Below are 22,068 nucleotides of genomic sequence, written 5' to 3' on the forward strand. Positions count from 1 at the left end.
TTAAAACAGGATTCAAAATAAAAAGAAAGACGAGAAGAGAAGAGATTTCAAAACGCCAGGAGAGAGAGAGAGAGAGAGAGAGAGAAAGAAAGTGGGAAGAAGAAAACAACAGATATAGAGAGAGAGAGAGAGAGCGCATTCTGTACTTGTCGTCCTTATTCCTTCTTCGTAGTTTCGCTCTCTCAATCCCCAATTCCCCTACACGGAGATCTCCAATTTCTAGGGTTTCCGCCACCGCCAGATCCACCGCCCCCTCCCTCAGATCTCCTTTGATCTACTTCAGCCATGGAGGCGATCGAAGAGTTGTTGCAACTGTCAGACTCGATGCGCCAAGGTCAGGCCGTCCTCGCCGACGAAGACGTTGACGAAAACTCTACCGCCTCCTCCCGCCGCTCCTCAACTTTCCTCAACGTCGTCGCTCTCGGCAATGTTGTAAGTCAACCGATGCCTTTTCCGATTCGATTCATTGCCAATTCGATCTCTTAGATGCGCCTTGTTTTCTGTTTCCAGTCCCCGATCTTTGAATCTGCGCTTTCTCTTTGGGATCTTAATTCATGCGCGGCTTTTCCTCTCTTTGCTTGTGTCTTTAGCTCTGGACTAAGCCTAGCCTAGCTCCCAAATAACGGGATTCGAATATAAAATCAATTTGTTAATGTTCGTATCACAATAATTGTTTCGGAGCCTCACAGTTTCTGGGGATCTGCATCTATTTTGAGTGCTAGATATGTCATTTTTCACTCTGCTTTGTAACTGGGAGTCTTTACTGCCACTATTCCTTAGTTTTTATTGTTTATAGGATCTATGGCCGTGCTTATAATGTGTGTGTATGCTCGTGCCTTTCTGCTTAGCTGCATTTTTATGTGCATTGTGCTTGTGATTATACCTTTACTGACCTAAATTTTCTGGAGATGCTGATATAGTCTTTTGTTTTTGGTTTATAGGGTGCCGGTAAATCAGCTGTTTTGAACAGCTTAATTGGACATCCTGTTTTGGTAAGTAGGATGTACCAACTTTATGCAGTTGTGTGTTTAAATAATAGAGCCCTTTTTAATTTTAAGGTTTCTTCCTCTTTTCCTTCCAGCCGACTGGTGAGAATGGTGCTACTCGAGCTCCAATCAGCATTGATTTACAGAGGGACGGTTCATTGAGCAGCAAATCGATAATATTGCAGATTGACAATAAATCCCAGCAAGTTTCTGCAAGTCAGTTACTAAATTTATGCTCTTTCTTCAATTCAAATTTATGTTTCACTCCTGCTTTTGTTCAGAGACTTCAGACATATATTGTCAACATTAGGGTACTATGTTGAAAGATTTGATAATAATCAATATGGTTTTAGATTTCAAATGGTCTCCAACAGCTGTAGTGCTGGTACCTTGTTGTGTCTCGCAACCATATTGCTAGAGTGTGATTAAAGATGTTAGAACTATATTACGATGTTGTACATCATGCTATCGTTCTTCAGGTTTCAATTTATATTTCGAATGATCTTTCTCTGATTTATGTTGTTCTGCAGGTGCTTTACGGCATTCTCTGCAAGATAGACTGAGTAAGAGTTCTTCAGGCAGAACCCGAGATGAAATTTACTTGAAACTACGGACAAGTACAGGTTAGTTCATTACTGATAGTTGGAATCCAGTCTAGCTAGTAATCAATGATTAGTTGAAATTTGAATAATGTTTTTAACATGACTTTTATCACAGCCCCTCCCCTCAAATTGATTGATTTACCTGGGCTTGATCAACGGACTGTGGATGAGTCTATGGTAAGTATTGCCTTTCAGTTCTAGACAACTAATTGTCCAATGATTATGTGATACGATTTAACTTGGTTTTAATGGTCCTTCTGTAGCTAAGTGAATATGCCGAGCACAATGATGCAATTTTGTTGGTTATAATACCTGCATCACAAGCACCTGAAGTTGCTTCCTCTAAAGCCCTCAGAGCTGTCAAGGAATATGATGGAGATGGTAAGATGTTGCTCAGTCCCGTTTGCCTCCTGTTGATTTAGTTATTTTGATATATAATGTAATAAGTAAACAGTTGTTCTTTAGGGCTTTGCTGTACTTGTACCTTAGTCCGTCCCCCCCCAACAAAAAAAAACACAAAAAAAAAACACCCAAAGTTCATTCTTTTTTTTCTTCTTCCCCTCGTTCTTCTACACTCTGGTGTTATTTGGTTGCTCAAGTGATTGGACTGTATTGATTACAGGTACACGAACTGTTGGAGTAATCAGTAAGATAGACCAAGCCGCGTCAGATCCGAAAGCACTTGCTGCAGTCCAGGCTCTGCTTTTAAATCAGGGGCCATCAAGAGCATCTGATATTCCCTGGGTTGCTCTAATAGGTCAATCAGTTTCGATAGCTTCCGCACAGTCTGGCTCTGAGAATTCTTTGGAAACTGCTTGGAGGGCTGAAAGTGAAAGTCTTAAATCCATTCTGACCGGTGCTCCTCAAAGTAAGCTAGGCAGAATTGCGCTAGTGGATGCTTTGGCCCAGCAAATTCGCAGTCGCATGAAAATCCGGCTTCCGAACCTCCTTTCTGGGTAACATTTCCTGGATCCTGCATATCTTGTCTATTGTGTTCTGTTTCAATTTTGTACTGGTTCATATGTTCTTTTATACTTCTATGCCTACATATGACATCCATTGAAACATTTTTTGATTGTTGTTAATCTCTGTGTTTTGGATTCTAACATTTGGCCAAGTTGCATGTGCCGAACAAAAGTAGCTCAATCTTTAGTGAATAATTGATATCAGCCAATGCTGCTATTTTCTTTGGATAGTTGTCTAGAGTTGTAAGCATTCCCTGCATGAACTATGATAACTTTTTGTCAAGTAAATTGGTTCATTTTCTATCTTTTATATATTTTTCAGGTTACAAGGGAAGTCTCAAATAGTTCAGGATGAGTTGGTAAAGCTTGGTGCATCCATGGTACAGAGTGCTGAAGGTACTAGATCTCTTGCTCTGGAGCTTTGTCGTGAATTTGAGGATAAGTTTCTCCTACACATTACATCTGGTGAGGTGAGTTCATTTACTTAAGTGGTGTCTCTCATCACATGTGCTAAGTAATTTTTTCTGGATATTTTTTTTTTTCAATTTTATTATTGTGAAATACAAAGCAAGAAATCTACTATTTTATGAAGAAAGGGGGGGAGTGGCAAAAGGATATATTCCCTCCCATAGCTGCACACATCTGCAGAAGTCAATGTGTATCTACTTTAAGATCCTGTTTAGCCCTATACCCCTTGTTTGAAATTAGGTCTATATCTCATAGTTTACTCCTTGGGTGTTTACTTGCCTTCTGCAGACTCTGGTCATATTGGAATAGTAGAATTAATCTGTAAATAAAAGGAAGGATCTCTACTTTAATTTATTCTTTTTGGATAGCTTGTATTATCTAGTTTTCAATGACGATGGAATGTTGCTGGTTTCTGTGATTGTGATGGAATTTGTTGTAATCATTTTCCTTGTCTGCCATCATAAATTTCATTTCAGGGCTCTGGTTGGAAAATTGTTGCAAGTTTTGAAGGAAATTTTCCCAATAGAATAAAGCAACTACCATTGGATCGACATTTTGATATCAACAATGTGAAGAGGGTATGGTTTCTCTTTGTTTTTTCTTATTTTATGTTCAATATTCTTCTGAATTCACATGACCTTTTCTCGTGCCATGATTGTTTATCAGATTGTGTTGGAAGCAGATGGTTATCAGCCTTATCTCATATCTCCTGAAAAAGGTTTGAGGTCATTAATAAAAGGTGTCTTAGAGCTTGCGAAGGAACCATCACGTCTTTGTGTGGATGAGGTAAACCTTGCTATATCTTGTTTCTGATGTAGAATGAGTATGAATTTCTTGTACCTTGCAGTTTTTCATTATAAGGAAGGTTACTGTTAATTTCCCCTTTTCCTATTTATTCCATTTATTTTCATTCCTTTGGCTGGAAACTTGAATTTAATTCTTTTAAGATTGTATGCACGGTATGCATTGAGTTAGAGCTTCATTTGGTCCACGTAATTTTGGGGTTGTTCTGAATACAACTTGCTTAATGAACTGCTCTTGTTGATTATGACATGCTTTACTGTGGCTATGCATACACTGAGGGGTTAGACCTACTATCAAACTCAGCCCTTTACTGCTGTGCTATTGCTAATATGGACAATTTTCCAGAAAGTGGCTTATAAGAAACCCATGGCTGATTGATTAAATAGGTACACCGTGTCCTGGTAGACATAGTGTCTGCTGCTGCAAATGCTACTCCAGGTCTTGGAAGATACCCTCCTTTCAAGAGGGAGGTATGATAACTCAATATTCTGCCTCTCTTTTTTTTTATTTATTTAATTTTTTTATAGAACTCTTCTTCTTCTTAATTTAATGAGTATATTCCGTTTGGCTTAATTTCTTGTCTTTCATTAATTTGAAGGTCGTGGCCATTGCAACTGGTGCATTAGATGTGTTCAAGACTGATGCAAAGAAAATGGTGGTTGCACTAGTTGATATGGAGCGTGCTTTTGTGCCTCCTCAACATTTCATTCGCTTGGTACAGAGGAGGTAGTCTCTATTATTTGTCCGACTTTGTAAAACATAGTGCCAATATGGCACATTTAGTAGTTTGTTGCATTTTCAAATGAGCATTCCAATTCCCATGCGATTGAGAGTGTAGGTGATATGTGTGCACTTTTGCACGAGCTTTGGAGGATTTTGTCCCTGCATAATCTTTCGTATTAAATGGTTTCTCTTGGTTAATATATATATATATATATATGAGCTTAATACATGAACTATCAATTACTGGTCTATGGCAGGATGGAGAGGCAGCGTAGAGAGGAAGAAGTCAAAACTCGATCCTCGAAAAAAGGACAAGAGGCAGAGCAATCAGTAATGAACAGGGTATGTGAATTTGACCATCACAGACTTTAATTATCTACCCTGCTTGCCTGTGCTTATAGTTGTCTTGTTTTAGGCAAGTAGTCCTCAAACAGGGGGTCAGCAATCTGGTGGAACCCTGAAATCGTTGAAGGATAAATTTAGCAAGGAGGAGAAAGAAGTCCCAGAAGCATCTGGTTTGAAGACCGCAGGTCCTGAAGGGGAAATAACAGCAGGTTTGCATGCAACTGTTTTCTTACAACATGTGGAGTTGTCTGGATTTTAGAGGAACTTCTTGTCCGTCGTATTATACTTCTGTTTTGTTAATTAAATATGTTTTCTGTAAAATATTAATTTTTTTTCTTTCCTAAGATTTCTAGGAACAGAGGGTTCATGCATAGAACGTACCTCTGATGAACTTGTAGTCTTTTGAATTGTGTTTATGGCTTTGGGGAACAGAAAGTCCCGCGGCTACCATTCTTTCTGTTTTGAAGTAAAAGCAATTAGGTTTTACTGATAAAAGCTCCCTTGAATTTATTTAATACACATATCCTTCACTTAGCTAAGTACTTGCTAAGAAGTTGTGTGAAAATGTTACCTCATGTCATCAACAGCAAGGTGCTAGATACTTGAGAGTGACTAGATTGAAATTTTCTTTTGCATGTTTGAAGTGCATTGTGCTCAAATTGGCATAAGTTGAGCGACAAAGAGTGACTCTTCTGTATTTTTGCAAGCATGCATGGAAGTATACTTTTTGAGACTTTTGACTTTGGAGAGACATGTCTGGTTTGTTTGCTCTATTTCAAACCCCCTCCAATTCATAACCACTCAAAACGATGATATTAACTCGGGGAGGTTTGAATTATGTCAAGTATGGCGAGAACAGAAAATTGGTTCTGTTAATCAGGAAAATGTATACATGTATTTATATATTGTCATAGTCATTTTATAAGGTTACATGGTTATGCATTTACCGTCCACATACCGAGTTTTGTTTGTGAATGCATTTATTAATATTGGGACTTAACTATTTGCAGGGTTCTTATATAAAAAGAGTGCCAAAAGTAATGAGTGGAACAAGCGATGGTTTGTTCTGAATGAGAAGACTGGGAAGGTTTGTAATAATTACACCCCAAAATCTAATAAATAATGGTTTAAGTAGTTATAATGGATTTTATTGCTCCATATCAGATGACTGGTGATTGTATTATGCATTGAATACGCAACAAGTGATCTTGGTGCATATATTTTAATGTGCCGGGAATTTAAAGACTAGGATATAATTTTATTTTATTTTCCATTTTGGTGGTGTTTCAACAAGTCAATGAAAGTTGTTGGGAAAAGGGCAAGGAGATGTTTTTATTTATTTTGTATTTTTTGGAAAACTTGCCATGTCATGTAGAAAGTCAATCACTAATTGAATTTGGTCACACCTAACTAAGCAGCTGGACAGACAAAGTTTAACCTTAGAGCATTTCAAATTTGCATAAGAAGATGGACCACACTATTTTTCTTCCCATGTACTAAAATCTTTTCTAAGCAACATATCTCCTTGGTGAAGGGAAAAGAAAGAAAAGAGCACTACCTACCGTAATGCGCAAATTTGCAGCTTTCTTTAGATACCTTCCTGCCGACATTTTCATCTACTGAAATTTCCCTCGACTTGCATTTATGTGACAGTCATTTGTTTTGTAAATGAAATTTGTTGTTTATGTTGCTCTGCATGCACTCTTGCAAATTGTTATTGGTGGGATATACTTTAACCCCTTCTATATTTCACAGCTTGGTTACACCAAAAAGCAAGAGGAAAGGCATTTTCGTGGTGTCATCACTTTGGAGGTATACTTCACAATGCCTTGTCCCTTTATTTAAGATAAATAGTCATATTACTCCACCAATTTGAAGGCTTTTGGGGAATATATTTATATTGTCCTGCTATCAGCTGAGCTGTCAAAGGAGGTTGCCTGGAGTAATTTATGGGGGTAATACAGAGTAGAAAAGTTGATATGTGTGGAGTATCCCTTTTTTATTTTTTGGTTACCGAGGTTCTCAGAATATACTTCCCCTACATCAGATATTACAAGTGTGATTGTTTGTGTGTGGAGATAAGACTGCAAGGAACATGACAGATCAGTTTATCATCTTGGTGTATGTATTAATGAATCACATTGAACATGTGATCACAGCATTACATGTTAAAAAAGGATCTGAACTCAGTGAGGTTCGGCATGTGTTTTTGAGGTAATCAAGCTCATAATTATGTTTACAGGAATGTAATATTGAAGAGATTGAAGAGGAAGAACCTGCTCCTCCACCAAAGAGTTCAAAGGATAAGAAGGCGAATGGGCCAGAAAAAGCACCTAGTCTTGCATTTAAGTTTACTAGCAAGGTTCCGTACAAAACTGTTCTGAAAGGTATATCCCCTCCTCTGTTCCTTGTGGTTCTTTGGAACTTGAACTGCCTGGTCTCTCCGCACATGTTCATTATCAACTTGATTTTCATTTGTTTTGCAGCACATAGTGCCGTTGTGTTGAAAGCTGAGACTGTGGCAGACAAGGTTGAGTGGATAAATAAGATTTCAAAGGTTATCCAACCTTCTAAAGGAGCACCGCGGGGTGCACCATCTGATGGTGGTCCTACTATGCGACAGAGTCTTTCTGATGGTTCTCTTGTGAGTTACTGACTTCAGTCACTATTCTAGTTATGATAAAATTTATGTGTATGAATGCCTTTTCAGAAATTTTGTTATTCTATATTATTTCAATGCTTCATTCTTTTGGTATCTTCCATGCTTGATTATTTTATTTTACTTGTGGCCATTTTACTTTTTCATATGCAGTCATAATTTTACACACACACACACACACACACACACACACACACACACTATATCTGTCAATGTTCCACTGTATGTAAGCACATGTATCCTTTATTTTCTATGTCTGAAGTTCGGGAGTTGTTATGTCTACCTCTTTTCAGGATACTATGACTCGAAGACCTGCTGACCCGGAAGAAGAACTCCGGTGGATGTCTCAAGAAGTTAGAGGTTACGTTGAAGCTGTTTTGAATAGTTTGGCTGCTAATGTCCCTAAGGTAGGCTTTGTACTTTTTGTCCTAGTGATCTGTCATTAAGATAGTGTTTTGAAACGTTCTGTGATTGGTTGAGCAGGCAGTTGTTCTTTGCCAAGTCGAAAAAGCCAAGGAAGACATGCTAAATCAGTTATATAGCTCTATCAGGTTCATTTGATACATCCTCTTCTTTTCTTTATTTAGTCCTTTTTTTCTTTTGTTATTTCAATGGGGGACAGATTTTTGTCAGGCTGGATAGGTGTCTGATATTATTTTCACTGATGGATTATTCGATTTTATTCGTGTGTATAGTGCTCAAAGCACAGCGAAGATTGAAGAGCTGCTTCAAGAGGATGGTAATGTAAAGAGACGAAGAGAGAAATACCAGAAACAGTCCTCTCTCCTTTCCAAGCTAACACGCCAACTCAGCATTCATGACAACCGAGCGGCTGCTGCCTCTGGCTGGTCCAACGGTGGTGCAACTGGTATGTAGTTCAGAGCTTTATTTTGAATAGTGACATTATCAGATCCAAAATTTGCTTTACAAAGTGCTCATGATTTATAAGATTAAGTGCTCATGTTTTTCTTGTAAAATGTGACTTGCTTACAGTAGTCGTGTGTAAAGTGTTACTTTTCCATTGTTTTGACTCTCATCTGCTTAGTAGTGTATTGAAATGTATGCTGAAATTTTGCAGAAAGCAGCCCAAGAACTAGTAGCTCCTCAGGTGATGACTGGAGATCTGCATTTGATGCTGCTGCCAACGGTCCAGTTGACCGTTCATTATCTAGATCTTCATCCAATGGCCATAGTCGACACTATAGCGATCCCGCACAAAATGGTGATGTGAGTGCTGGTCCAAACTCTGGCAGCCGACGTACTCCTAATCGGTTGCCACCTCCACCACCTGGGTCTTCAGGAAGCAGATACTTTTAGGTCTGCGACTGATGGTAATTGATGATTTATATTCTTGGTGGGTGAGAGACTGGTCTGCCCCACTTCATGAGTTTTTCTAGTAGAATCATTAGATGAAGAGAATGGGTGTTGTGTACATAGAAGATTACATTCCTATCAGGTTGTTACGGCTTGCCCCAGATATCACAAGGGTGGATTCAACTTAATCATATATTCCTCCATTCAATTTTTGTTTCTGCTTTTAGAATTTTATTTCTCCACTCATTTTTGGATACTATTATATAGCTCTATTGCGCCTGTCATTATTTTGATTTGGTGTGTACGATTAAGCTCTGCTGGCTCTGTATGATTGGATAGTCCTCTTTAGCAGGATGAATATATTACATTTCTCAATGTGATGGTATATTTTGCAATTCTCAATGTCCGTGTTTTTAAAGAGATGGTGTCTGAGCTTGTAATCAGATGTCACAATACTTTTATCTCTTTTATTCGCGACTGTTCATTGTATTCTCCAACTTGCAATATTCGCCATCCTATCAGGTCTAGCATCATCCACAATTGGGATGCATTCTGAAGTATGTAGTCTTGGACTCTTGGTGGTAGCTTTGCATTCTGAAGTTTGTAGTCTTGGACTCTTGGTGGTAGGGTAGCTTTGCATTCTGATACTGCAGTATAATCTTTCATGCTGTCGGTTGTCTGATGAGTGATGAATACTTGCATCTCTCGAGTATACACAGTAATTTGCATGAGCCTTTAGATTTAAGGCCTCGATTATCAATCAAGTGGCTCATTGTCTGCTGACAAATCGACTATCGGAAAGGGGGTGAAATTTACACACCTAAAATTACAAACCACACACCTTTATATTATTTTAATAATATTTTATCTCACATTTCTTTTCACTTTTTAAAATGCCCTTGGGTCAATTTTTTTTTTTTTTTGGTCTTTTTCTTCTCTCTCTCTTTCTCCTTCGGTCCTTTTCTTTTCTGTCTCTCTCTCTTTCTCCTCCGAACCACGACAGAACCTTCTTCGAAGCACGATAGAACCTTCTTCATATTTTTCTCTCTCTCCTCCAAAGTCCAAACAACGATCAGACTCTCTTTTTCGTCTGTCCAAACCAAGTCATAATCCCCAAAGCCGTTCTAAAAATCGTCTGTTCCAAAACTAAACCCGATCTCTGACATAAACTCAAACTAAAGCTCCGGCACGGCCGCACGGACGCCTTTTCTACTGACAGTGCAACGGTGGTGAGTCTGGGATTTATGGGTATTCAATTGTTTCTCTTACTTTCTGCTTCTGGGTATTCAATTTTCAGTAGCAGCAAAGCATAGACGATTAGACGTCTTCAAGGCTCAAGCAGATTTCTGGGTTCGGTTTCAGTTTTCGACTTTTCGATTTCGGATTCTTCAAGCTTGGTAAGTTGCTGCCTTGCGCCCTTGCTTCGATTTCTGGGTTCGAAGAGGTTCGAATTGCATCTGTTTTGCTAATACATATGAGATGAAATTTTTGTATATGTAATCTGTTTTGGGTTTCGAACTTCAATCTGGATGCCCCTTTCTGTTTCGAAATTTGAAATTGATTTGTATCTGTTTTGCCACTGCCAGTTTTGGAAGTATAATCTGCCTCGTCAACAGCATAGCCAATGTAGTCAAGTTAAACTTAGTTGTTATTACGGCTCCTGGTCCACTTTAGGATTGTTAACCTCCTTCTACAAAGTGACTGATTCTAGCAATTAATACTTCAAATGCTTGGACCATGTTTGTTTGAAATTATGTGGAACACTGGAAGTAACCATTTCTTCAAGAATTTATCTCCAATTCATCTATTTACTATTATAAGTAATTAAACATGTCTTGAAAAGAAACTAAATGAAAAAAAGATTGGTGTTTGATATTTCTAGTGTCTTTAGGTTGGTTTATGACTCGTAGACTTCACACGAATAAGATGCTCCTACCCATTAAGCCACCTATCTATGCATAGAGTAGTAGAACACATTAGATTCATTTTACAGAATATGTTCTTTAGTCAAATATTACATCATGTATAGATATTTCAGTGCGTGTGAGAGACGCTATTATTTAGTATTCATACCCGTCAAAAAATTTAAAAAATTAGCACTATTATGCATGTTCTTAAATCTTATCGAGTGGTCAAATCAACATACTAAATATCATATTAAATTAAGTTGGTGACAAAAATGAAAGTACATATTAAAAAAAACAATTAAACTATAAAAGGTAAAAAGTAAACAATTTCGATTAAATTTCTACCGACTTAGTGATGCATGCTATTGCATCCAATGCAGGTCCTACGCGGATAAGAAAGAAAATACGATTTGAAACGCTAAGAAAGTTCTAGGCCTTACGAAGAGATTTGAAACGCCAAACGTCATTGTATTTGTGGAAATTCTTAGGATCTTGGTCCTTAAATAGAAGACCCCAAGTCTCCCTCCCCTTGAGCAATTCACAAAATCACAGCTCACAAGCTCCGAATTAGAAGTAAACAGAAATGGCGGACGGTGAAGATTCCGGTGCTGTAGCCGCTGAGCTCATCAGGACTAGCACGCCCCTCGACTTCAAGACTCTTCTTTCTACTCCGGTGAGGGACTTTCTTGTTCGCAACAATGGTGATCAGGTCAGTCAATTTTTCGTCTCTCTTATCTGATTGTCTTGTGTTTCCTTATCTTTTGATTTTCGGAAAATTTTAGGTCTCCAGCGAGGTTTGTGAGAGTAGTGAAGCGTAGTCATTTCGATTAGTGTAAATTGTTTTCTTGAACTAGTTTGGTAATTGGATATATGCTTAAGCTAACTAGAAAATAATATAGGTTGAATTTGAGATTTACTGTACTCAGATGCTCTTTGTGTAAGGTTTAGGGTTTGGGTGTGCTAAATTCACCATGTGTGTGTATTTGTGTTTCACTTTATCTATGTATGTGTTGATTTGAACAGTAATTTCACTGTATTTATTGGTTTGATTAGAAAAAGTTCACTGAAATTGGGAGAGGTAGGTTTTAATCTTGTGATGTACAGGAATCATGAGATTCGTGACCATTTTTAGAATTCTGTGGGAGTTATGGGGATGATTGTTTGAGTTAGGAATCATTTGGGAAATTTTGGATTTGCAGGTTAAGGTTGAAACCTTGAAGGGGAAGAAGCTGGGGTTGTATTTTTCTGCATCATGGGACGGTCGATGTCAACGTTTCACCCCAGATTTGGTGGAGACCTACAATGCACTCGCTCCAAAAGGCGATTTCGAGGTGATCTTTATTTCAGCTGATGAGGATGAGGAGTCGTTCAATGGGTACTTCTCCAAGATGCCGTGGCTTGCAATTCCATTTTCGGATTCTGAGGCACGTGATAGTCTGGATGAGCAGTTCAAGGTGAGAGGGATACCGCATCTTGTGTTCCTTTGTGAAGAAGGGAGAGTTAGGAATGTCAGTGGAGTTGAGATTGTTCGGGAGTATGGAGCTGATGGCTACCCTTTTACCATAGAAAGGTTAAAAGAATTAAAAGAACAAGAAGAGGCAGCTAACAGGGAACAGTCTCTGAAAACAGTCCTGGTCTCCCGTTCACGCGACTTTGTAATTGCATCTGATGGGAAGAAGGTAAGTTTGTATTTCACTGCTTGTACATGACTTTTCTCACTTATGATCATTTTGTCATACCAAGTATTTCTACCAACCCATCTGAATATTGTTTTGGCTGTGCTTATGAATTTAGGTGCCTGTCTCTGAACTTGAAGGGAAGATGGTGGGTCTCTACTTCTCATTGTCTACATTCAGTCCATGCATAGAATTTACTCCAAAACTTGTGGAGGTTTATGAGAAGCTAAAAGCAAAGGGAGAGAGCTTTGAGATTGTGTTTTTATCACTTGATGATGATGAAGAAGCATTTGAACAAGATTGTAAGAACATGCCTTGGTTTGCATTGCCCCAGAAGGACACCAAAACCATTGAGAAGTTGGCTCGGTATTTTGAGCTGTCAACCTTACCCACTTTGGTTATTATTGGGGCAGATGGTAAAACTGTCCATAACAATGTTGTTGAAGCAATTGACGAGCATGGGCTTCTGGCTTACCCCTTCACACCTGAGAAGTTTGCAGAGCTCGCTGAGATAGAGAAAGCACAAACTCTGGAGTCAATTTTGATTTCTGGGGATCAAAACTTTGTCATTGGAAAAGACGGAATCAAGGTATAACATTTAATTTTTATGCAGTTCTGTTTTGGTTTGAACTTTGAATGAGATATTCTTATCTGCAATATGGGAAAGTCCTTTATGGAAGGTAACATCAGCATGTCTTTGTTTGTGATACTAAGTTAACTTTGTTGATAATCTGCAACTATTATCTGGATTCAGATTCCGGTGTCAGATCTTGTGGGGAAGAACATCCTCCTTTATTTCTCAGCACATTGGTGCCCTCCATACCGTGCCTTTCTACCAAAACTTATGGAAGCCTATCACAAGATCAAGGCAAAGGATGATGCATTTGAAGTTATTTTCATCTCTAGTGACAGGGACCAAGCCTCTTTCGATGACTTTTTCTCTGGAATGCCATGGCTTGCTCTTCCCTTTGGTGACTCAAGAAAAGCATCCTTGAGTCGCCGATTCAAGGTCCAAGGCATCCCGATGCTTGTAGCCATTGGTCCTACTGGTCAAACAGTCACAAAAGAAGCAAGAGATCTCGTTATGCTTCATGGAGCTAATGCTTATCCTTTCACTGAGGAGCGGTTGAAAGAGATAGAAGCAGAATTTGAGGAGATGGCAAAGAGGTGGCCTGAGAAGTTGAAGAATGCACTCCATGAGGAGCATGAGCTTGTGCTCGGTCGCGGAAGAAATTTCACATGTGATGGGTGCAACGAGAAAGGAGAGGTGTGGTCATTCTATTGCGAGGAGTGTAACTTTGATCTCCATCCAAAGTGTGCTCTGGAGGAGGAAAAGGGACCCAAAACTGATGCCAACCCGGAAGAAGATCCCCATCCAAAGTGTGCTTTGGAGGAGGAAAAGGGAACCAAAACTGATGCCAAGCCGGAAGAAGAGCCCCAAGAAGGATGGGTATGCGATGGTGAAGTTTGTAAAAAAACTTAAGGAGCAGTTTGTGTGGGATGCCTTTAAAACTAAAATACTCAGCTTCATTCATCATTTTCTCTAGTGTATTGCTTATGATGGACCCTAAAGCTTTGAGCTTATATTTTCTTGGCAACCCTAAAACTTGTGTTTGGGTTAATATAAATGGATATTGTATGGGTGTACTTCTGTATAAATGTATGGTTGTTCAAGATGCTAATCTTTAACCTTTAAAAGTGAACCTGGAGATGCATTTACTTTAACTCAAATGTGCCCGTAGGGTTTGATCGAAGTGGATCAGGAAATGACTTCTGAGGAATGAATAATTTCTAGTATATTCCCTGTCCAATCTCTACTTCACCATCTCTCCTCCTTTTCTATATTCAATTTCAATTGGGATGTCATTTCATTTCAATGTCTAACAGCTAAACACGACCTTAATACATAATTATCAGCCTGCCAACAGTGTTTACAAAGAAGCTTATCCTGAATGTTTTCAATTTTCAATGGCAATCTACAAAGAAATGAAAGAGAAACTCTTGCGTTGGACGGGTGGTGCCTTTGATTTACCAATTATGTATTAGCAAGAGGATAGGTCGGTGGCAGAATGTATTTTGGGTTCTTTCTGTGTTGACCAAAATAAAATAAAATCTCTTGAGTTGGATGGTTGTGTTTTTAATTCATTAATCATGTTAAACGTAGATATTTTAAGTAGGATTAATTTCAGTTTACCCCCCTGAGGTTTGGGGGTGTCATCATTTCACCCCCCCAAACTCTCAATTTCACTTTTTTACCCCCTGAACTTTCCAATTTCAATCAGTCGTGTCCAATTTCTTCTATTTCGTCTAAATTGGACTTTAACACTGATTTTTGAGGGGTAAAATGGTCATTTCAAGACAAAAAAATAAAAAAATAAAAAAAATTCGTTTTTTTTTTTTTTTTTTTTTTTTTCTGTTTTTTTGTTTTTTTTATGTTTCTTAGTTTTTTTTTTTTTTAATTTTATTTTGTCTTCAACCTATACACCACAAGTTATAATATGTTTATAAAAATAAAAAAATACTCTAGGTGGTTAAAAGCCGCTCGCTGGTCTACGATATTTGTTATATATCTCCGATAAAGTGAAGAATTTTAGGATATATCCCCAATAAAGTGAAGAAATATCTGTAAAAAATAATTTTACACTTTATCTGTAAATAAATATCTGTATATCCCCAATAAAGTGAAGAAATATCTGTGTAAAATCATTTTTGGTCTACGATATTTGTGATATATATCCAATAAAGTGAAGAATTTTAGGATATATCCCCAATAAAGTGAAGAAATATCTGTAAAAAATGATTTTACACTTTATCTGTAAATATCTGTATATCCCCAATAAAGTGAAGAAATATCTGTTTAAAATCATTTTTTACAGATATTTATTTACAGATAAAGTGTAAAATTATTTTTTATAGATATTTCTTCACTTTATTGGGGATATATCCTAAAATTCTTCACTTTATCAGAGATATATCACAAATATCGTAGACCAGCGAGTGTGTAAAATTATTTTTTACAGATATTTCTTCACTTTATTGGGGATATATCCTAAAATTCTTCACTTTATCGGAGATATATCACAAATATCGTAGACCAGCGAGTGACTTTTAACCACCTAGAGTATTTTTTTTGTTTTTATAAACCTATTATAACTTGTGGTGTATAGGTTGAAGACAAATTTTTTTTAAAAAAAAGAAAAAAAAAGAAGAAACAGAAAAAAAAAAAAACGAATTTTTTTTTATTATTTTTTTTATTTTTTTTGTCTTGAAATGACCATTTTACCCCTTAAAAGTCAGAGTTAAAGTCCAATTTGGACGGAATAGGAGAAATTGGACACGACTGATTGAAATTGGAAAGTTCGGGGGGTAAAAAAGTGAAATTGAGAGTTTGGGGGGTGAAATGATGACACCCCCAAACCTCAGGGGGGTAAACTGTAATTAATCTTTTTAAGTATTATGTTTAAAGTTACTTTACCGTATATTTCAAGTTTTTGTTTTTTCCGTATCTGATAAAATTTCTTTGAAATTGAATCGAATATACTAACAAAAATTCCGATAATGGAAGAGATAGACATTAGGAGAGTCATAAAGCTACATCATGTATGTATGTCCGACTCACGGGTACCTCTGACTCCCCAACCATGGAATTTCCACAAATGAGGGCCATATCCTTTCAATATTCCTATTCTGACGTGGGGGAAAGAGTAGATACAGATCCTTGACCCAAAGTCATCTCTGTTTCCTTCTAAAGCAAGTTATTTATACAAATTTAATTAATAAGGGGGTGAAATTTGCACACCAAAAATTGCAAACCACACACCCTTCTATTATTTTAATAATATTTTATCTCACATCTCTTTTCACTTTCTAAAACGCCCTTGAGTCAGATTTTTTTTTTTTGGTCTATTAATTTCATGCACTAAACACGAAATTAATACGAAAATCCAGGTCATTACAAGAACACTATTCACCATTTTTTTTTTGTTTCCACTCATTGTGCTGGGTCATTGGGGCATAATTTGTTCATTCAATATTCTATTAATTGTAAAGGTAAATAGGAATTGTCTACTCATTTAATTTCAGTCCCTTTATATAGGGATAGAATTACAACGGAAATATTAATTACATTAATGACAGTAAATGCTGATTAAGCTGTGATTACCATTCCTTGATTCCCTCTTCGTCAGTCACTTTGACGTGGTTCAGCCAGTACCAACCATCGATAGCCTTCAAAAACTTGCAAACAGAGAACACAAGATTCTAGATATGCCTAATTAACTAATTGGCTTCAGTAGCTGTTACTTTGAACCAGGCACATAAATAGACATGGACCAATTGCTGGTTATATAAGTGGGTTTAAGTTTGGTTGGTGCAAGAGATGTACATTTCAAACAAGCTAAGCATAACGGTAACTGATAGCTGAATCAAGGCAGGCACATGGAATCAAATTTGGTTGGGGTGTTGTATCCCTGCTGGAAATATAACAAAGCAACCCCAGAAGATTTTCCTCAAACTCAAAGTATAAGATTTGCAGAACATGGTGGTTGGGTAACAAATTTCCATCAACTGTCAACAACCCCAAGTATCTGCATCAAGTTAAAGATGGTGGCACCTATTTCACAACCCTGCATCTGTCGTGTGTTTTAGTTAACAATGACAAATAAATGTAAACAGAAAAAGAGAGGACCTATCATCTTTATAGGCACTCGCAAAGAATGCACTTTGATTTGCCAATGCTTATTCAGTGCATCGACCAACAATAAACAAAATTTATGCGCACATGACAATAAATAATTGGTGCGCAGGTTTTACTAAACTAGGAAATTTTTTTTTGATCTAGCCCAGCAGACGCTCTCTTCTACAAGCAGTATACTTGGTACATCTCATTTAAGCAAAAATAATGGGTCGCAATGATACATGTTAAAGTGAAAACTTACGTCTGGTATGGTACTGCAAAACATCGATGGGTCCAAGGCATGAAAAAGGCCGAGTCATCTCAGGGGTTTTACATCCTCTATAACTCTCCTATAGAAGTTCCAAGAAGGATTTGATTTCGTTATGGGTTGCTGACCAAATGGATTCTGTTCCACATATTTTTGGACACTCTCAGCCATAGCTAACCCTTCCAGGTAAGAACGGATATCGCCTCCAGGTCCTGCGATGAACAGAAGTGCATAAAAGACCACATCACAATATGTCATCATGTAAAACTAATACAATCATTAGACTTCTTTTGAGTGAATAAAATCATTACACATAATTGGACAATTATATCTTACAATTCATTCTGAAAGACAAGGTATGATATAAGATGACAGTCCTGCTCAAAAACCATACTATGGAGAACAAAAGATAGGGAAAAGAACTAAGATAGACATTAGCACAGGCAGGCCCAGCCCCCATGGCCAGTAGGAGCTGATGCACTCAGAAAATTGTTTATTATTTTTTTGTATAGTGCATCTGAGGCGTAGCAAATTCTAATATTAGGAACTAATTCTAGCATTTTCTAGCCTATAAGCCCCCACACCGCAATTTATTTGTCAAATTAGAGTAAGAAGACAGCAACAAATTCAGGTCTCGAGTCTATTAAGCAACATATAACTAAAATCCTGGGTCCGTAACTGGACAGTAGACCAAAACCACTATAAAGAGTCAATGAAACATCTGGAAATGCAAATTTCACAGTAACAACTAACAACATAATAAACACATTAAATATATAATGAATAAGCCAGATATCTTAGCTTACACTTCTTGACGACTTAGAAGTAAAGAAGAACCATCAGAAAAATTCAACTGGAAATTAGAAATTTGGAAATTTGGAAATCTAGAGCAGGAAAAGAAGACACAAAATAGACAATGCTTAAAGGGCATGATGGAAAGACTAGGCAACACAGGGATGACATTTTGACCTACAGAATTACTTTCATGTGTATGACGGCCATATGTATAGGTTTGCATAGGTTATTTTCCTTACGTTTCAAAAGAAAAGGAGATTAACACCTACTGTGATGGTGTCTCACCTAATGAAGAATCTTTTCTGTTCCTGAACTGATATGAATTGGGGAATATGGCGGTGTTCACCTAAACAATTAAAAGGACAAAGATGAAGAATTAAATCAGTTGTAATCCTCGTAGTAAAACCAATCACATGCCCAAGAGAAAATGTTAAGAAGAAATAGTAAATTAACTAACCGGATTGCACAAAGCCTTGTATGGAGAATCATCCAATAATACTGTGTTGGATTCATTGTACTCTCCTCTCGCCCAAGGAAGATCAGGCTCAAGCTTCTCCCAGAATTTTCTAAGCTCTTTCAAAACGAGGGGCTTATTCTTGTTCTTCACCGTCTTGAAACTGGTAGAAGTGCAGTGCGATTGGTTCTGCAAAAGCAATAATCATGACAGTAAAGTTGTAATTGTTGATTTCTGCCATCAAACAGTTTTTATTTTTAAACATTAAAAATAATGGGGAACCTATTTTGCAGAAGCAAAATGATTACGATAAGATAATTAAGATCCTATTTTTCCTGAAGCAGAATAAATTAATATCATTTTAACATGACCATTTTTTTTAAATTTACTCTAATCCTTACCCAGCAAAAGAGTAATTTATGTTTCGAATCCCCCAAAAGAAAATCTATCACCGAGTTCACATTTTCCCTGAAAACAAGCGTAAAGGATTATATTCCAACAAACAAGAAACCAGAAAAGGGGTACATATGTCCAAGAATGAAGCTTACTTGGTTCTTGAAGACCACACACCCACATTAAATCTGTCAAAGCAGAACTGTAGAAAATCATCGCAAAATGGCCTCTTAAAAACTGTGAGAAAAAAGAGAGGAGAGAATGAGGTTCCATACCACTTTAAGAGAATAAAGATCTAAAGATATTTAAATATCAAATATCACCTGCTTTCCGTGATATTATTTTGTCTGGTTTAAAACTACTGGGGATAAAAACTTCCATCTGGACAATATCAGCAAGCAGCCCATTAATATCAAGAATCAGAAGCTTTTTCTGAGAAAGATTGCCCTCTCTACCGATAGCAACTACTTCAGTATCAGCTTTTGGAGCCAAATGTGACAAGGAAGGAACTTCATCAATCTTGGTTTCTTTCCACACTGTACCAGTATTAAGTGGTTGTGCCACCTCTACCTCTTGTTCAGAGAATATTGCAAGAGGAGGCTGAAGAGATAGATCTGCTTCTGGCGACATTGTTTCCACCAATAGCTCTTTATTCTCATTGGTTTTGCAATTTCTCTTTGGATTCTTTTTCTTCGTTTCTTGTGAGCAGCCAAAATCTGCATTGGGTTTGGGCCTTTTTGAGTTTGCTGTTGTACTCATTCCCTTCACAAGTGGCTCCGCAACAAGCTGCTCCAATGATATTTCAACAGAAGGCTTTATATATGGATCTACTGCTGGCACATTACTTTCCATAACAGAAGTACCAACAGAAACGCCACACACTTCATCATTACAGTCATGGGGTTTACGGCTTTTCTTCCCATTCCTTTTCTTGTTTTTCACTGAGAAACTCGAATCCTCAATGGGTTGTGGCACTTCTAGCTTTTGATCCGTCACTTGTGCAAGTTGAGGCTGTACGGCCTCAATGCGTTGTGGCACTTCTACCTCTTGATCTGTTGCTTGTACAAGTTGAGGTTGTATAGAGGGACTTTCACAACTTTTATCATTTGTCTCAGGGGTTTTACACCCTTTCTTGTTCTTCCTCTTATTCTTCTTCTTCTTCTTCTTCTTCTTCTTATTTTGTGAAAGACTCAGCTCCACATTTGACTGGTGACTCTCTGAATCTGTTATTGTAGTAATTTTCTCTGCAAGTGGTTGCGGTGCTTGTTGATCTGAAAGCTGTACAAGTTGAGGCTGTTGGGAAGGACTTTCACAACTTGTATCATTGGTCTCAGTGGTTTTAGACCCTTTCTTCTTCTTCTTCTTCTTCTTCTTTTTTGTTGAAAGACTCGGCTCCACATTTGATTGGGGATTTTCTGAATCTGCTATTGTATTACTTTTCTCTGTAAGTGGTTGTAGTGCTTCTTGATCTGAGAGCTGTACAAATTGAGACTGTAGGGAGGGACTTTCACAACTCTTATCATTGCTTTCAAGTTTACACCTTTTCTTCTTATTTTTCTTCTTTTTCCGTGAACAACCCAGCTCCACATCTGGTTCAGGACTCTCAGAATTCGGTACTGTGCAAATTTCAGAAGACGGCGGGCACAAATCTTCCACCGCCATTTTCTCTTCCCTCTATCAGGAGCTTAATGACATATAGATTAAGAACTTGAATATGCCTACAACCAGAGATCACAACACAGTATTTAGACAAAAGATTGCATGAAGTAACATATATGACTTCCCATAAGCAAAAGAACATGCTGACTCCCGAGTGTTAACAATACGTTCAATTAAAGAAAAATTAAAAAGCAAAAGGAAGTTCTTGAACTGATAACACTAGTCCTAATTGGTGATCATTTGAACTAATGCACTTAATCGTTCATCAGCTAAAACTACCTACTTTGCACATTTGAATCCATCATTGCTTTTGAATTCACAAACGACACAAAGAGTGCTGGTATTCAGAGCAGAACTAAGAACCCAACACAACACAATGCATTGATAAACAAGCAAGTTCCAAAATCTCAGCAATACAAAATGCCATGAACTAAGAATCCAATACAAAATGCCTAGACCCTATAACTTTTCCAGATATCAAACAAAGTAACAAGGACCCAGAAAACCCATAAGAGCCAGAGACATATCTGAACACAGAAATTGATAGAAAGAAGAATTAGGGGCGAACCCAGCAAACCCAGAAACCCCAGAATCGAATACGAGCAGTGACCTGTATCTATCACCACAATCACTACCAAAAAGATATCTAAATGCTCAATTAGCAAATAAAAGTACCTGAATCGTCCGCAGAAACCCTAATTCTGATGAAAGGAGAAGGAAAGGTACGAGCTTTGGCTACTGCTTTTGGAATTTGGAGTGCTTTGCTTCGTTTTGCCTGGGCTTTTGCTACTCCTAATTATACTGTTAATTCTTTTTTTGACCTTTTTACTTTTACTTTCTTTAATAGGAAGGTATTATTAGACCATCTCCAACTGAAAGGGCTAAAAATAGCTTTGGGTTAAATTTTAGCCCTAAATCTGTACTATTCTGTTAGGACTCTTATGTTATAATTACTTATTATCTTGGGCTAATTACTTAGATGGGCTGCTTATCTATTTTGGGCTCTACAATTATATGATAAGTGGACTTGGGTCGGGTTATCTTGGAATCGGGTATTTTGGGCATTGAGCATATAGAGCTATATAAGGCAATGTGCCTCCATTGTAAGAATCAATCTATGAATATGAATCTTGTTTAATTTATTTTCCTTTTCATTTCCTGCAATCTACTGGTTCTACTTCCTTTTATGGATTTTGATCCCAACATATTCATCGATATAATATCAACCGTCTCCAACCCGTCAATGCTAAATTATAATCCTAAAATATATTTTAACATTATATATATATATGTTCTGGGGGCGGATCCGTGGCATCACAAATTATAATCAAAATTATACTTCAATTATCAACCATTAGATTAAAAGACTATCAAT

The 22,068-nt window shown here is 37.4% G+C and overlaps 3 protein-coding genes across 6 annotated transcripts; 2 read left to right on the top strand and 1 right to left on the bottom strand.

Annotated features, from left to right (window-relative positions):
- Positions 1 to 13: 13 nt before the first annotated feature.
- LOC133735876 (dynamin-2A-like) lies at positions 14 to 9,268 on the top strand. The gene is made up of 22 exons (XM_062163315.1): positions 14 to 432; positions 942 to 992; positions 1,082 to 1,202; positions 1,517 to 1,609; positions 1,704 to 1,765; positions 1,852 to 1,969; positions 2,211 to 2,544; positions 2,876 to 3,023; positions 3,498 to 3,599; positions 3,688 to 3,807; positions 4,212 to 4,295; positions 4,424 to 4,551; positions 4,806 to 4,890; positions 4,964 to 5,102; positions 5,904 to 5,980; positions 6,649 to 6,705; positions 7,136 to 7,280; positions 7,380 to 7,537; positions 7,846 to 7,959; positions 8,036 to 8,103; positions 8,248 to 8,420; positions 8,631 to 9,268. Exons 1-22 carry the CDS (start codon positions 286 to 288, stop codon positions 8,867 to 8,869), a joined length of 2,763 nt encoding a protein of 920 aa, XP_062019299.1. The 5' UTR covers positions 14 to 285; the 3' UTR covers positions 8,870 to 9,268.
- A 569-nt stretch (positions 9,269 to 9,837) lies between these two features.
- Positions 9,838 to 14,131, top strand: LOC133736185 (probable nucleoredoxin 1). Of its 2 annotated transcripts, XM_062163627.1 has the most exons (5): positions 9,838 to 10,263; positions 11,154 to 11,482; positions 11,973 to 12,452; positions 12,568 to 13,038; positions 13,204 to 14,131. In XM_062163627.1, the coding sequence occupies exons 2-5, from the start codon at positions 11,357 to 11,359 to the stop codon at positions 13,930 to 13,932; spliced, it is 1,806 nt and encodes a 601-aa protein (XP_062019611.1). In that variant the 5' UTR covers positions 9,838 to 10,263; positions 11,154 to 11,356; the 3' UTR covers positions 13,933 to 14,131. The 2 variants fall into 2 exon arrangements, with proteins under 2 accessions (XP_062019611.1, XP_062019612.1); XM_062163628.1 differs by lacking the exon at positions 9,838 to 10,263 and having other exon boundaries at positions 11,127 to 11,482.
- A 2,360-nt stretch (positions 14,132 to 16,491) lies between these two features.
- LOC133738645 (uncharacterized) lies at positions 16,492 to 21,507 on the bottom strand. Of its 3 annotated transcripts, none has more exons than XR_009860194.1 (8): positions 21,369 to 21,507; positions 19,358 to 20,752; positions 19,190 to 19,271; positions 19,043 to 19,109; positions 18,645 to 18,830; positions 18,473 to 18,533; positions 17,387 to 17,604; positions 16,492 to 17,074 (listed from the first exon to the last, which is right to left on the bottom strand). XR_009860194.1 is itself a non-coding variant. In XM_062166223.1 (7 exons), exons 2-7 carry the CDS (start codon positions 20,694 to 20,696, stop codon positions 17,441 to 17,443), a joined length of 1,899 nt encoding a protein of 632 aa, XP_062022207.1. In that variant the 5' UTR covers positions 20,697 to 20,752; positions 21,369 to 21,507; the 3' UTR covers positions 17,117 to 17,440. The 3 variants fall into 3 exon arrangements, 1 of the variants encoding a protein (XP_062022207.1); XR_009860193.1 differs by having other exon boundaries at positions 16,492 to 17,080; XM_062166223.1 differs by lacking the exon at positions 16,492 to 17,074 and having other exon boundaries at positions 17,117 to 17,604.
- Between the last annotated feature and the right edge of the window lie 561 nt (positions 21,508 to 22,068).

The sequence above is a fragment of the Rosa rugosa genome, chromosome 3 (genome assembly GCF_958449725.1).
Source record: "Rosa rugosa chromosome 3, drRosRugo1.1, whole genome shotgun sequence".
Taxonomy (NCBI): Eukaryota; Viridiplantae; Streptophyta; class Magnoliopsida; order Rosales; family Rosaceae; genus Rosa; species Rosa rugosa.